General features: G+C 35.2%; 2 protein-coding genes across 3 annotated transcripts in view; one reads left to right on the top strand and one right to left on the bottom strand.

Annotated features, from left to right (window-relative positions):
• The window catches only part of LOC142339644 (uncharacterized), a 615,633-nt gene that overhangs the window by 240,642 nt on the left and 361,403 nt on the right, over positions 1-13,588 (bottom strand). The window lies entirely within an intron of this gene.
• LOC142339638 (uncharacterized) overlaps positions 1-13,588 on the top strand; it is a 63,000-nt gene that overhangs the window by 31,783 nt on the left and 17,629 nt on the right. The window contains exons 4-7 of the mRNA XM_075389825.1: positions 2,918-3,088; positions 3,495-3,698; positions 9,221-9,452; positions 9,937-10,136. Of these exons, the coding sequence (XP_075245940.1) occupies positions 2,918-3,088; positions 3,495-3,698; positions 9,221-9,452; positions 9,937-10,136 (807 nt within the window). The remainder of the gene's footprint in view (positions 1-2,917; positions 3,089-3,494; positions 3,699-9,220; positions 9,453-9,936; positions 10,137-13,588) is intronic.

The raw sequence follows: 13,588 nt of genomic DNA, 5'->3' as shown, positions 1-13,588 counted from the left end.
TTGAGTAACTGCTCTCGGACGAATTATAAATTGATTATTGTAAACATCAAATTTTTTCATTTTTTGTTCTCGAACCTTTTTCGATTTCTCTTAAGTGAATTTTTCACGCTTGACTTCCTGATTTTTGCTATACCTAAATTGCTCCTCAACAATTGGCTGATAGCCGAGTGGTTAAGACGGAGGTCAATAGTGTGAACAAATATGTATCATAATAATATCACTCAACAGAAATACTGAAAACAAGTCAAACTGACCCAAGTGAAAAATCCCTCTCAAATACAAAATTTTGTTCGAACACCATATTTCTCACACCTCGGGCGTAAAAACCAAAGGAGAGTGCTTTGGTTTTTACGCGCAAAGAGGAGTGAGAAATATGGTGTTCGAGCAAAATTTTTGATTTTGAGAGGGATTTTTTTTCACTTGGGTCAATTTGACTTGTTTTCAGTACTTCTTCTTATGATACATATTTGTTCATGTTATTCCTATTTAAAATTGCTTGAATCCGTTTTCATATCACTTAGTATCTTTATTGACGGGTCTCATTGGTTAGTATGAGGAGTAAATGGCACTGTTTTCAAAAATTATAAGTACGTGTTTTGGTTTGCGAGTGTTTGTAATACTTTTGGTTGTCTTATCATTCTCATTGATTGCGTCTGAGACAGTAGTGAATCTAGCGCTTTTTCCAATTTCGGTACTTTTTCTAAAAAAACTGTTGGTTGACTTCTGTTTGTCTTGTAGGTTTTTGTTGCTTTTCTTGTCTCATAGGTTGGTCTCAGAAATAACAGTTCTTCTCGAGCAGCGTATTTTTGTTTCAGCGAATGTTTCTACCGATTCAGATAACGTTTTTTTTCGAAATGTTAAAATTGTGAATTTTGCCTCCATTATTTCTATCAGGTTTTCTTTCAGCCATTAGAACTGCTTAAGAATGTCTGACCTTGAAAGTTTTTTTCATGCTGCGGTGAAGACGTCACTGACAGTCAACAATTTTCTCTTCAGCCAATGTCTTCGGTTTTTGCTTGCTTTTCGTTTTGTGCAGTTAGCGATTCGCACAAGGGTGCCGTATTTTGTACTCAATCAAAGGATGCGTAATGTCAATATTTTTGTAAATCGTTGTTATTATTGGTGATGGTTACAACACTAGATTTTGAAAAAAAGTTTTGAATTTTGTGCATAATTTTTTTTACCGATTTTGCGCATATAGAATAATGGGTTTTGTTGATTGCCTTTGTTTGATGGTGCTGTAAAGACAATAACTGTTGAGTCATCAGATCATTCAGCTCTTGGTATTGTATTTCGGGACTTGTCCTGTTAATTTTTTTTCGTCAAACAAACTTGTTTAGCTCTGCATTTTTCAAAATGTTTTGCCCGAAATATTTCTGAATTCTCTAGGTTAGTTTTACTTCTCTTCTACTCACAGTGCTTTTAAGCAGCATTTGCTCAGCAAATTAATATAGAATAAGCAGAGTTTGTATCATACAACGAAATCGAAAATGGGAACGGGATAAACCCATAAAGATCAATTTTAGATGGCCCCTATTTTTACTTTTTAGAAGTCTTTGTTACCATCTCTAATGCTTATTGGTATTAATACTAGCCCTTGTATCCTCTCATCAACAAACAGGAGTATTTCGCCAAAGTTATTTCGCCAATACGGGATGACTTTGCATCCAAAATACTTTGCGTAATAATTTTTTTTTGTACAAAAATAATTGTGGGAATCGATGGAATCGGCTATTGGGTATGTTTGTATTCTTAAAGACTTTACTTTAATGCTGAGCGGAGCCTCTATGATAATCGTTGAAAATAAATTGTCCATTCTTTAATTTCGTTGAAGGCTGACAACGAATTTTTGTCGACAATAGAAGAACGTGGTTTTGGTTTCATTAGAGCGTTTTCATTTGTGCAACTAATTTGCGAATAATTAATGAAGTAAGTGCTCACACAGTGTTGTTTTCTGGTTTGGCAGGGTAGATGCTTCGAGATGGTTCCAGAATTCATCAGGTAGTGTATTATGTTCCGTTGCTTGACGCTGGATCGTTTGAAATTTCCACGCTGCAAGACTCCGAACAATTTTTTTCATCGTTTTATGCGGCTCTTCGACGGTTTTTTTGTTCATGTCATTTTTTTCTCACTACCAGTGAGTTCTGTTTTAAAAATCTACATGTACTCTAACCTCAATGTTCTAAACTATTTCAAAGTTAATGAAGGCTGTTAATAATTAGGTTTTGAGTAAAAGAAGCAATTTGATTTTTTCTAAATTTCAGCAACAAACATATTTTTACTATAGTTTTCACCGATTACATTGGCAACTCCAACTAAGATCTATATTTTTATCTATATTTTATGCCGCAAAGTCTGATTCGCAGCGATTTCTCAACGATCTGCCATCTATGCGTGTAAAGTGCTGAAATGAATGGTCCAGGACGCCGCAGAATTTACAAGTACAGAAATCTGAAATACAAGATGATATAAAGATAAAAACGTAATCATAAAACTTAATCAACTTATTGAACAATTTAATTATTCGGGTAATCAATTTCCTATGGTACTTTTGTGATATTTTATGGTGGCTGGAATTGTAAATAATTTTTGAATGAAATGACCAGTGTTAAGGTTTTTGTTGTTAATGTGACCGAACCCGGCTGTGAGGTGACTAACAGGGGAAAAGGTAGAGAGGAAACCTGAGAGCTTTTGGGGATTCAAACTGAAAATATCGGAACTTTCCTATTCACATTGGTGAAATGGTATTTTAATTGCGTCGTTATTTAACTGGGATGGCGAATGTGACTTCTGCTGAAGTCGTACTCCCACTTTGTTAAAATAATCCAACGTTTTTTCACGCGTTTATAAGCAGTCATAAAATTTCGGGTACTGCCTGGCGACGGAATTGTTGTTAATTCGTAGTTTGCTTTTACAGAGTGTCTCTGAGCAGTCGGATGAGCAGAAGCGAAAGGCTCAGCAGAGGGAGAACAAGGCACACAATGACGTGTTGGCAGCTCAGGAAAAGTACAAGAAGGCGGTGAATGAACTGCACGGGGACAGAGACAGACACAGGAGGGATATGGAGAACCAATTTGGACACGCTCAGGTGAGAAGAAACAGAAGGGAAGAAATAATTGGAAAATTGGGGCAAATGGGCTCTGGTTTTATTAGTACTCTATCATGAGAGTACAACTTGTTGTTCTTTTGGTACAAAAATTTAAGAAGTGCTGGAATAATATGTTTATTCGTTTGCAATTTTCCATTACTGAAATAAACCTAGTCACAAAAAATACATTTGTAATGACATTTTAATTCAACAGAGGAACCTTTGGATCTATTCTGTTTTGGCCCTCAATACAGAATAGATCCGAAACTTTTATGATGGTTTATTCTCAGGACTAAATAGCCAGCTCATTACAGAAAACCTATTATATAAAGTGTTCTCTTTATAAGTGTGTCAGAAAATCTATAAGCGTTCATTTGCCTTCTTTGGGAACAATTATTTTGTTCAGGACTTTGAGAAGAACCGTCTGATGTTCACAAAGCAGTCGATGGTGAGCATGTGTGGAAACCTGAATGTTGCGGGCTATAGTCAGTACCCCGCCATCTACCCCTTTCTACATAATTTGGTCTCCAAAGCCAGCATCGAGGACGATCTATCCTCTTTCGCCCAAAAGAGGCGCTTTGCTGCTGAACTCACATTCCCGTCTTATCAGGTAATTGTTCTTTGTTTTCTTCAAATTGGGGGAATACATATGCGAGGCCGGCTTTTTTCGTCAGTCAAATTTTCAGTTTTTGTATACGCCCATCGTACAGAAAAACGAGAAACATCATGTTGACTTTAGGGGGTTATTTCTGATTTTTATATAAAAAAACTACAATATTTATTGAAGGTTCTCAAACAAACTTTGTGGCAAATATTTTAAAATTGCAGTCTTTTTTGCAATTTTTTGACTGATCCTTCTGACTTTGTCCTCAACAACGGGATAAAAAAAGCAAAGAGGTAAAAAAAAGGTGGCGTTAAATCGTCTCTAGCAAAGTATGCGATGCAACTACTAGCAAAGTATGCGATGCAACGAAGCAGTTTAAGAGACATAAATTTATGAATTGAAGAGTAGTTCTAAGAGTTTACTTGCCGCACTTCCTTCCTCCACTCCACCTCGTTCCACCCGTAACCCCGAACACTAGATCCCACCCGCGCTCACCACCCCTCATGCTCAAACATCCCCCCCCCATTTAAGCTAAAGCTAGCTTCCGTCGTTAGAGAGCAAATCGCCTGATGTTAGTCGGTTGTTTAAAACATTGAAAGGAAAAAATGGAAAAGGAAAAGTGGGGTTAGGCTTGGGAGATGTCACTTGATATAGATTTGGCAGAAATTGTCCTTATAAAAATTAAATATCCAAAAACTGATATTTTTCTATTTTTGGGTGCTCTTTCTCGCCTTGTTAGTACGCATATAGCTTTTTCACCCTTTTCAGTTCAACAGATTTTCAATTTAATCAGAGCAGAACTTTATTGAACATGGAATTGATAAGTTCTACAGACGCTCAAATTTTTAGGAAAAAAACAACTTTGTATAAGAGAGCTATAGACAAAATTTTTTCAAAGAAAAATGAACGAAAAGTTGAAATATTTTATTTTTAATAGCCGCGAAGCAATAGCTGAGGATATTATTGGCCTTTTCTTGGTTTTTTTATTTATTTCGTCGTCATGATTTTTGTTACGACCATATGACGTCACAGCCACTTCAAATCTGCTTTTTGTTCATTCGTTCATGCAATTGCAACTGAATTGCGTGCGTGACGTCATTTTTCACTCATAGTGCAGCTAGTTTTTTATTCATTCGCTTGATTGAATTTCTGGTCACACGTGACTTACCTCACTCTCAAAAATGACTTCCACACTCTGAAATTGACTTTTCTTTGCTTTAATTCAAAAAGATAACGTCAAATAAGTGTTTTGTTTGTCACTCTAATTGAAGCTTATTTAAGAGCAGCTAATAGAAACAGCAGTAAGTTATACAGAATAAATTTCTTTTTTTTGTCTGTCTTTTTTTCCTTCTTTTTGAGATTAAAGATCTATGAAGCTATTGCGGCTATTTTCTTTCAATTTGCCAGCTATGTTTATCGTTCGTGGTTTTTCTTGCCTCTCGAAAAAACTATTTGAGTGCAAATTAGAGCTTGCATATCGCAGACTGTTTGATTCAACGGAAAAAGTACAGCATTATTTTAACTTTTTCAATTAAAAAGATCAAAATGTTTTAAGGAAATAAATTGGTTTTCATCAGTTCTGTGCTGCTCATCTACACTTAACCTCAAACCCACCTAACTTTAATCTGATGAAGTGTTAATCTTTAATAAATGATCTAATTGAAGTTCTTTTCAACTGAAATGCCTTCATTGATTGTTCCACTGAACCGACCAAATGTGGGATGTTTTAGAGAAAAAAAAACTTAATTGGCTATGAGAAGTAATTTTTAAATTATATATTCCGTTAGTTATGTGATTTTAGAATTTATGCTTCCATCGGCCTCTGGGTTGGCGCCAAATTCAGCCATCAAGTGATTTAAGGAAGAGATCACGAGTACATTTTTTTGAAAAATTAAATCAAGAAAGTATTGGAGAAGTATAAATCTTATTCTTCTTAATTTTTTAGCAAATGCTCATAAACTTTCCTCATTTTTTAGACTTTAATTTGACGTAATACAACAGATCTGGTTTTTAGGGGACATTTGAAAGCATGACAATAGGAAAGGCGTCCACTTGAAGGAAAAACGGAAAAAATTTTCAGTCTCATTGACTTCAGACATAAAATGATTTTTTTGCGACTCCGCTCTTCAGATATTGTTATTTTTAGCTCTACAATCTTATAGAAATTATACCTTTTGTTTTCGTTTTAAATAATAAAAGTTTTTTCATAGAGGTAGAAAAGCTTTTTTTTTTAATAGCCGCCCTTATCTCAGCCGGTTATTATAGCGCTCCTAATTTTTTTTACTTCGTCCAACATTTTTTCGCTTTACCATTTTGCCGCTTTTTCAGCATTTTGAGTGAAATTTTTTTTGGTAGGCTAGTTTCTCTCTTCTCTCTTTCTGCTAAAAGTGAATTTGAACATCAGTTGCTCAGCAAAGCAATTCAAAATGAACAGAGTCAGAATAAAAAATTGAAGTCAGAAATAGAAACCGGATAAACAAATAAAGCTCAATTTTAGATGCCAGCTATTTGAACGTCGTTCCTATAAGTCTTAGTTACCAGCTGTTATGCTTATTGGTATTGATAGCAGCCCCTGTAGCCTCTCTCTAAGAAACAGAAGTACGTTCAACTACGAAATGCCATCAAAATAAATCGGACTTAAGAAACGTTTTAGTACAAAAATTTTTTTTTCGATATTTTCTATTCTTTGAATCCCAATCATGTTTATTGGAGTCAACGGCGGCTGTTTTCCGGCAATCTGCCGGGTATGTTTCTAAATTGCTGCAGAACGTTAGCCTAAAGCAGGCCCTCCTTTTAATTATTTGTTCTGTATGTTTAATTCATCACACATGGGGAATTGATCATTGTAAGAACAGAAAACAGCATTCTTTGTTATCTCAAATGGCTGTTTCTGTTTTTTAATTGCTATTGAACGAAGTTCATAGCAATTATTGTAAACTTGTGTGTCTTTTTTATGCAAAATTTTTGCTTGACAATTTTGACTTTTCGAGTGACTTTACGCCCTAGACTTTTTGCGTTTCGCGTGATCTAAAATTCTCTCTCAATCACAATTTCAAGCTGCTGAATTCAATTGGCGGCAGTTTAATACAAAAAGTCAAATGAAGCGTGCGCCGAAACTGGTACCAATTTTTACTTTAAATCAATGGTGGTATATATCAACCTCTAATGTTGTTATTTTAAGCCCACTATTGAACTTCTTAGTCCCATTTAGGCTCCCCCCCCCCCGACTGAAGCAGGCTGCAATTGATTAGAGCTCCCACTAGTCGTTCGAGAGCAATTCTTCCGACGTTTAGTCGGTTATGTTTGTTATCCATTTCCCCATGTGTGACAAATTAAGTATAACAGCAATTTGAGATAAATGAAGAATATTGTTTTTTTTTGTGTTCAATGTTATCAATTCCCCATGTGCGATGAATTAATCATATGGAGCCCTTAATTAAACAGACGACTTTCTTTTGTTGAATATTTTGCAGCAATTAGAAAGCCCTTTTCTGCCTCTTATCTGTTTTCGTTATTTATAACGAAAACATAAAAACGACTCATGGAATTTCTATGGAGTTGGACGGTCAAAATGACACTATTTCAAGAGCGCAGTCGTCAAAATCATTGTGTCTGAGTTCAAGTAGGTTAAAAAAGCATTTTCTCTGTTCTTCCTACTGGATGCCTTTCCTGTTGTCTTGTTTTCGAACGTCCCTTAAAGAACTAAATCTGTTGTTTTACGTCAAGTTACGCCATCTTTGTCAACACTGCAATCGTTTTTTATACTTGGCTGACTTTAAAGCATACTCTCAATTTGATACAGAATTGATTGAATCATGCAATTTTGGAATGAACCTCTGTGAGGCAATTATTATACAATAAACAAAATAATTTCGGTTGAGAGAATTGTCAAATTAATTTCGTGCTTTGCTGATTTGACAAGTAAAAGAATTTTTTTCATTGAAATTGGCCAAAATTAGAAAGTCTCCGAATCTAGGACAAAGTAATTGAAGATAACTTGAAAGATAACAAAAAGATAAATATTGACATAATCAACGACCCCAATTTTTGATGATTTCTTGACTTTCGGTGACAGTTTTTGAGACATGTTTTTAATGGTATCTTGAGAATTCAACATTTGGGCGTATTGTAAATGACGTGTGGATGCAAAGAAGACAATAATTTGTTTGGTATTCTGGCGTGTACACTTTCTGAAATGCTGCTTTATATTGTAACTTAATGGACAATGCAAGCGGTTTAATATCTTGAAATTATATATAAATTAGGGTTTGACTTTTCAGTTTTAAAAAGTTAAGTTAAAATCAAGTTTCTTCCAGAAGAAATTGTTTTGAGTTTGTTCAAAATTGTTCTGAGGAAAAATTGCAGAGCTGATTGTTAAGAGATTTTCTCGGAGCAAACAAATTGTTGACAAATTTGAAATTTGTGCTATAGCTGTCTGGGCTACGCACAGTCTTGCACGAGTCGTCTTGTTTTAATTTTGGCCTTAGTTCTGCTATTCTCAATTATGTTTTCACACTGACTAGCAGTGTGATCCTAGATGTTCAGTGACCTGAAAACATTTACTCAACCCAGTAACTACTAATATTTACTCAAGGTCAATAGTTTGAATTAGTCTGTCAGAGCTCTGACAAAACCAATCAATAATTTATGGTAGATTTTCTGGACAACCTGAAGTTGTTTTTTGTAGTAGCTGCAATAGCAATAGTTGAACGTAACCATTGTATGCCTCGTCTCGTGTTTTTTAATGTATCATTTGGAAAAATTCTGTTTATCCAGTTTGTTGATTAGTTTTTAATTGCTCTCAAGCAAAGTTTGTGGCGATTGTGTTAAGTAACAATTATAGCTATTATAGTCTTCGTGTGGTCCTTTTTGATGCTTTTTAAACCGTAGCTGGCTACTGACGAAGCCAACCACACGTTCAGTCGTTATAGGGCAATTAGCCCGACAATAGTCAGTCAGTTATATGTTTCTAATTTTTCAATTCAATTCATTATCATTACTAGGTCTTTTTTTAAGTCAATGAAAAATTTCCGAATTGTAAATTAAGATTCGCCCTGCTTTGTTTTTTGTTTCCTGCGCTGATTTTTCCTGTTAAATTACCGCAAATTTTGAGTGCTATTTTCAAATAATGGGTTTTAAATAAATAAAACTGAATGTTTATATAGGTGATCTTGTTTTGGCAATCTACCTACTATTGTTTTTGTTCGACAGAGGAGCTGATTTTTCTGCCATTTTAAATAATGAATCTTTCCTTTAAAAAGATACTTGGTAGTTCGCGTTGGTAAGAGTACACTTGTCATTTGAAGATTTTTTGCTGCTTTCCATTGATTTAAATTGTTTATCGAAACCTGATGAGGTTTGAACAAGTCGTGCTTGCTAAATATCTATTAACGGCTTCAAGGCATCACTTGACTCGGCTTTTTAAAGCCAATTGGCCAGCTGTCAGATAGATCTGAGGGATGTGTTTGTGTTTATTTCATCTAAGATGTTTTTAGAATTCTTGTGCGAACCAATTAATTATTATTTAGGAGTGGACTATCGAAATGGCAGGTCCCAGTATCTCCAATAGCACACGTGGAGCAGCCTCTCTCAAGGCGGTAGAGGCAGCGGTGGCATTTGGTAACAACAAGGGAATAGATGGCGAAGCAGGATCTTACAGACTGCGAGCGGACACCTCACCTCCCGCCCAACACACCCACACCACAAACACAACATCAACCTCGGGAGCCAGTCTGGAGAAGAGCAAAACACAAACATCAAGTACGCCATTTTGAAGCAACTATTTCTGTCTTATTTCAGATTTATGCAAAGTTTTTGTCTGACCGATGACTTTCCGAGTGACTTTCTATCACGCTTGACTGCGTGTTTTACGTGATCCTAATTTTTGTTCCATTCCCCATTTTAAAAAGCTGAACTCAATTGTCGGCGACTTACTACTAAAAGTCGAAAGAAAATAATCAGTTTCATTTTTTCTGTCTAAATTTTAGTAGTGATCTTTGGATACTTGTAAAGTTATTTGATGCACCCTAGTAAACTTACACCCCTACCTACTCTCAATCATCAAACAGGCTACAATAGACTCGTTCGAGAGTGTGGCTTGGTCTTTTATTATTCAGTATCTTAGTCAATGTGGGCTAAATGCTGGCGAAATTGAAAAGAATTCCAAAAATGATATAACAAAAATAAATAATGCCTTGAGGTATGATTGAAAAAGAGCTGTTCAATGTTATCTTTTGTTTTTCAGTTTCGGCTTCATCGATGGCTTCTCTGCCCCAACACACCAACACCATGTCATCTTCGTCCCCCTCATCCTCCCCTCACAATACCCACCTGCCCCCTCCCCCAGAGAGCACTTCACTGCCCGCAGTGCCCAAGACAGTCACCACCACCACCACAACAACCTCTGTCAGCTCCACTCCGAAGCAAGAGAAAACGAAAACAAAGGTTAGAAAAGTCATGACGTCATACTTTTTTATAGCTGCGAAGCTGTAAGCTGAGCGCAGCTATATTGCGGTGCTCTTGGTTTTTTACAATTCAAAGAATTTGAATTGTATTGGGGCGCTGTTTTTAAGATCTGTCCACACATTTTCATGATTTTTGAAGTCAAATTGGAGTAGTGATTTTGGTTACGCCGAAACAGGAAATGAAGCGAAAAAGCGAGTGGTTTTGCGGCGTGAATGTTTTTTGCTCTAATTTTAAAGTAGAGTGAGAAGACGGTGTTTGAATTCGGTTTCTCAGTAGTGGTTTTTTGTTCACATGCGGCAATTTCACTCTGATTTTTACTGTTTTTTCGATTTTTTGGATAGGATTTTTTTCTAAATGGTTTTCCCAATCAATTCACAGCTCATTCTAGGCCTAGTTTTTTGTTTGAATTAAATTTTCATTTCTCGCTAGTGGTTTTTTGTTCACATTCGGCATTTTTACATTGATTTTCTGTTTTTTATCTGATTTTTTTGAAATGGTTTTCCCAATTCACTTATAATCCGTTCCAGGTCTAGTTTTTTGTTTAGTCAATGAAAATTCTTTGAATTGAAATTGTGCGTCAGGACTTGTCCTGTTACGTTTTTTGTTTCGTCGTCTGACGCTCTTTTTCGTTTTACATTTGTTCACACAGCAAAGCTGAAAAAGTCAAATTTTCTAAATGACTTCTTCCTCTCAATAACGGCGTTTGCGTGCGTGACGTCATTTCTCACTCTCTTTAGGAAAAGTTCTTTGCGTCATTAGATTTTGTTCACAAGTGATTTACCTCACTCAATAAAATGACTTTTGCACTTTAAAACTTTGATTTGAATTTGTTTAAGGTCAAAGGAACACAAACGTGCAATAAAGGTCCCTAATAAGAGGCTTCTGCGGGATGAATTTTAACAAGCTTTATTAATTAATCGCTGAATGTTTTTTACCTAGCTTTTTGAGCGGCGTCGATTTTTTATCAATTTAGATCTGTATCTGTTTCTATCTCTATTATACGGCACGCAGGTCTATTTTTTCGCAGCTATTCCGGCAATCTGCCGGCAATGTTGTTGGTTTGCTTGAAGACACGTTGGTCTAATGTTATAGTTTTCATAATTTGTAGACGCGTCAGGTGGCGGTTATTGCGCTCTTACTATGTAGACTCGATGAACCTTTAAGATGGTGCGCTTTTTACGACTCAAAGAGGAGTACTTGTGGAATGTCCTTTTTGGTCGCTAGTTAATTGCTCTCAAACTTATACTAGTCCTGTTGGTCTTTGTAATGTGTTTAATAGCCGCCTCAGCTCCCATTTTTTACGACTCGAAGAGGAGTATTGGTTTTTTTTACCGGAAGTATCTGTTCAGGCGGTGGTTTGAGTGAATGACTTTTTGACTTTGAAAAGAGCTTTTGATAGATTGGCGCATTTAGCCGTCTTTTCGTCCATTTGGCTTTTTTTTTTAAATTTTAACTTGGTTTTTCGTAGAAGTAAGTTTTGATCGATGCCGTATGAATATGCAACCATCTGAAATGGATGCCACAATGTTTTTGAGCCTCATAATGCCTTTCAAGTGCAAAATTAACACATACGTTTTGTCAATTTTTGGCTTTCTATAATTTCTTTATTTTTGGAACTTTGAGCGGACTTTTTTCAAACCAAATTAGTAAATATGGCAACGCCTTTTTAATATTTCCTCAATTGGATGCCTCTTATTGACGTGAGTTTTTTGTTTCATTAAATTGTACACATACTAATTCGACTTTGGCGTTTTTTATCCAAGTTTTATCTCTTTTTTTTTTGTATTTTGAGTTTAATTACAATAAAAAGTCTTTTGGTGCACCATCGGTGTTTTTAGTTTCGTTTGCTGCTACTTGAATTGTTTGTTTGTTGCTAATTGAATTGTTTGTTTGTTGCTAATTGAATTGTTTGTTGTGGAATCGTTTGTTGCAAAAAATTTTCATGTTTAGAGTATTTTTTCCAAATTGTTTTTCTATTTCGCAATTGAGCTGATTTCACTCCTTTCTAAGACAGGAAGATGGTGAGGTTGTTTTTTAAAACATCAGTTGCTTAATAACAAAAGACAGACAATGTTGTTTACCTCAATTTTTCCGTTTTGATCTTAAATTAGAGTTCCCAATTTTTTTTAATTTGATTTTTCAGAAATTGCGAATTGGCTTTTGTTTATCTTTTTCACAACGTGTGTATTCTCCACATTCTAGCATGTTTCTTTCTAACATTTTTCTAAGAGCTATAGTTCTATTCACGTTGCCTTTATCGATAATTATCGATTTGAACTAATTATTTTTGTCTTTTTCCTTTGAATTTTTTGTTTGAAATTGAATCTTTTTATTTTAATAGGGCGCTGAGATTTTGCTAGCTTCACTTCAAAAAATTGAACGACACCTTTTTTCTGCAAATGTTCTTAGAGCTTAGTAATTTACGATTTTATTTGATATATGATATTTTGCGTTTGAATGTTGTTCTGTTTCTTCAGTCTTTTTCATTAATTTCAGTTTGATTTAGTTTTTGGCCATTGTTTAGTTTTATTGCATTCATTGTGATTTAATGCGATAACTAATGTGCCAAGTTTTTTTAGTTACCAATTGATTGCTTTTTATGTTGTAAAATAGCTTTTCGACTTATGGGAATGGATAAATTTTGTAACATTTGTTGTCCATTTGGAGTAATCAAATTTTTCTTCAAAAATATACTTTTCTGAGTCTTACGTGGCTTGATGTTTGCTGCTCGCGCAGTTTGATGTTTTCAATTGCATACATTAATGGCTTGTTTTATAAAAAGGAGTAATGTATTTTTTGTTAGTTTTATAGGCCATTTTTCATTTCTTGACCAATTTTTTTTTTGATTTAGTGTAGTCACTTTTGTAGGTACCAGATGATTTACATAGTAATTTTTTCACGAAAACGGCTCTTCAAGTCGTTTCCGGAACTTTTCCGGCTATGGTTTTTACTTCGTCGAATAAATTTTTTCGCTTTACGTTAGTTCACAGCTTGTTCAACATTTTGCGTGAAATCTTTTTGACTCCTCTAGGCTAGATTCACTATTCTCTTATTTTTTAAAAGTGTGTATAGACAGCAGTTGCTCAGCTAAGCAATTCAAAATGGACAGAGTCAGTATCAAAAAAATCAAATATAAACGGGATAAACCAATAAAGCCCAATTTTAGATGACCTTTACTCTATCTTTGTTCTTATTTAACGTCGCTAATGCTTATTGCTATTGATACTAGCCCTTGTGTTGTCTTGCTACGAAACAGGAGTATGTTCCGCTCCAATATGGCATTTTTGTGTACAAAAGTTTGTTTTTTCATTAGTTTTTTCTCTTTCTGTCCCAATCTCATGAGAATCAATGGGGGCTATTTTCCAGCAGTCTGCCGGGTATGTTTTTTGTGCTACCGTTTTTTGTCTGGCAACCAGAATTTCATGACTTTT

Source organism: Convolutriloba macropyga, chromosome 5 (genome assembly GCF_964194025.1).
Source record: "Convolutriloba macropyga chromosome 5, txConMacr16.3, whole genome shotgun sequence".
Classification (NCBI taxonomy): Eukaryota; Metazoa; Xenacoelomorpha; order Acoela; family Convolutidae; genus Convolutriloba; species Convolutriloba macropyga.
The sequence above is the reverse complement of the archived record's forward strand: the minus strand, read 5'-3'. Positions and strand labels throughout refer to the sequence as shown.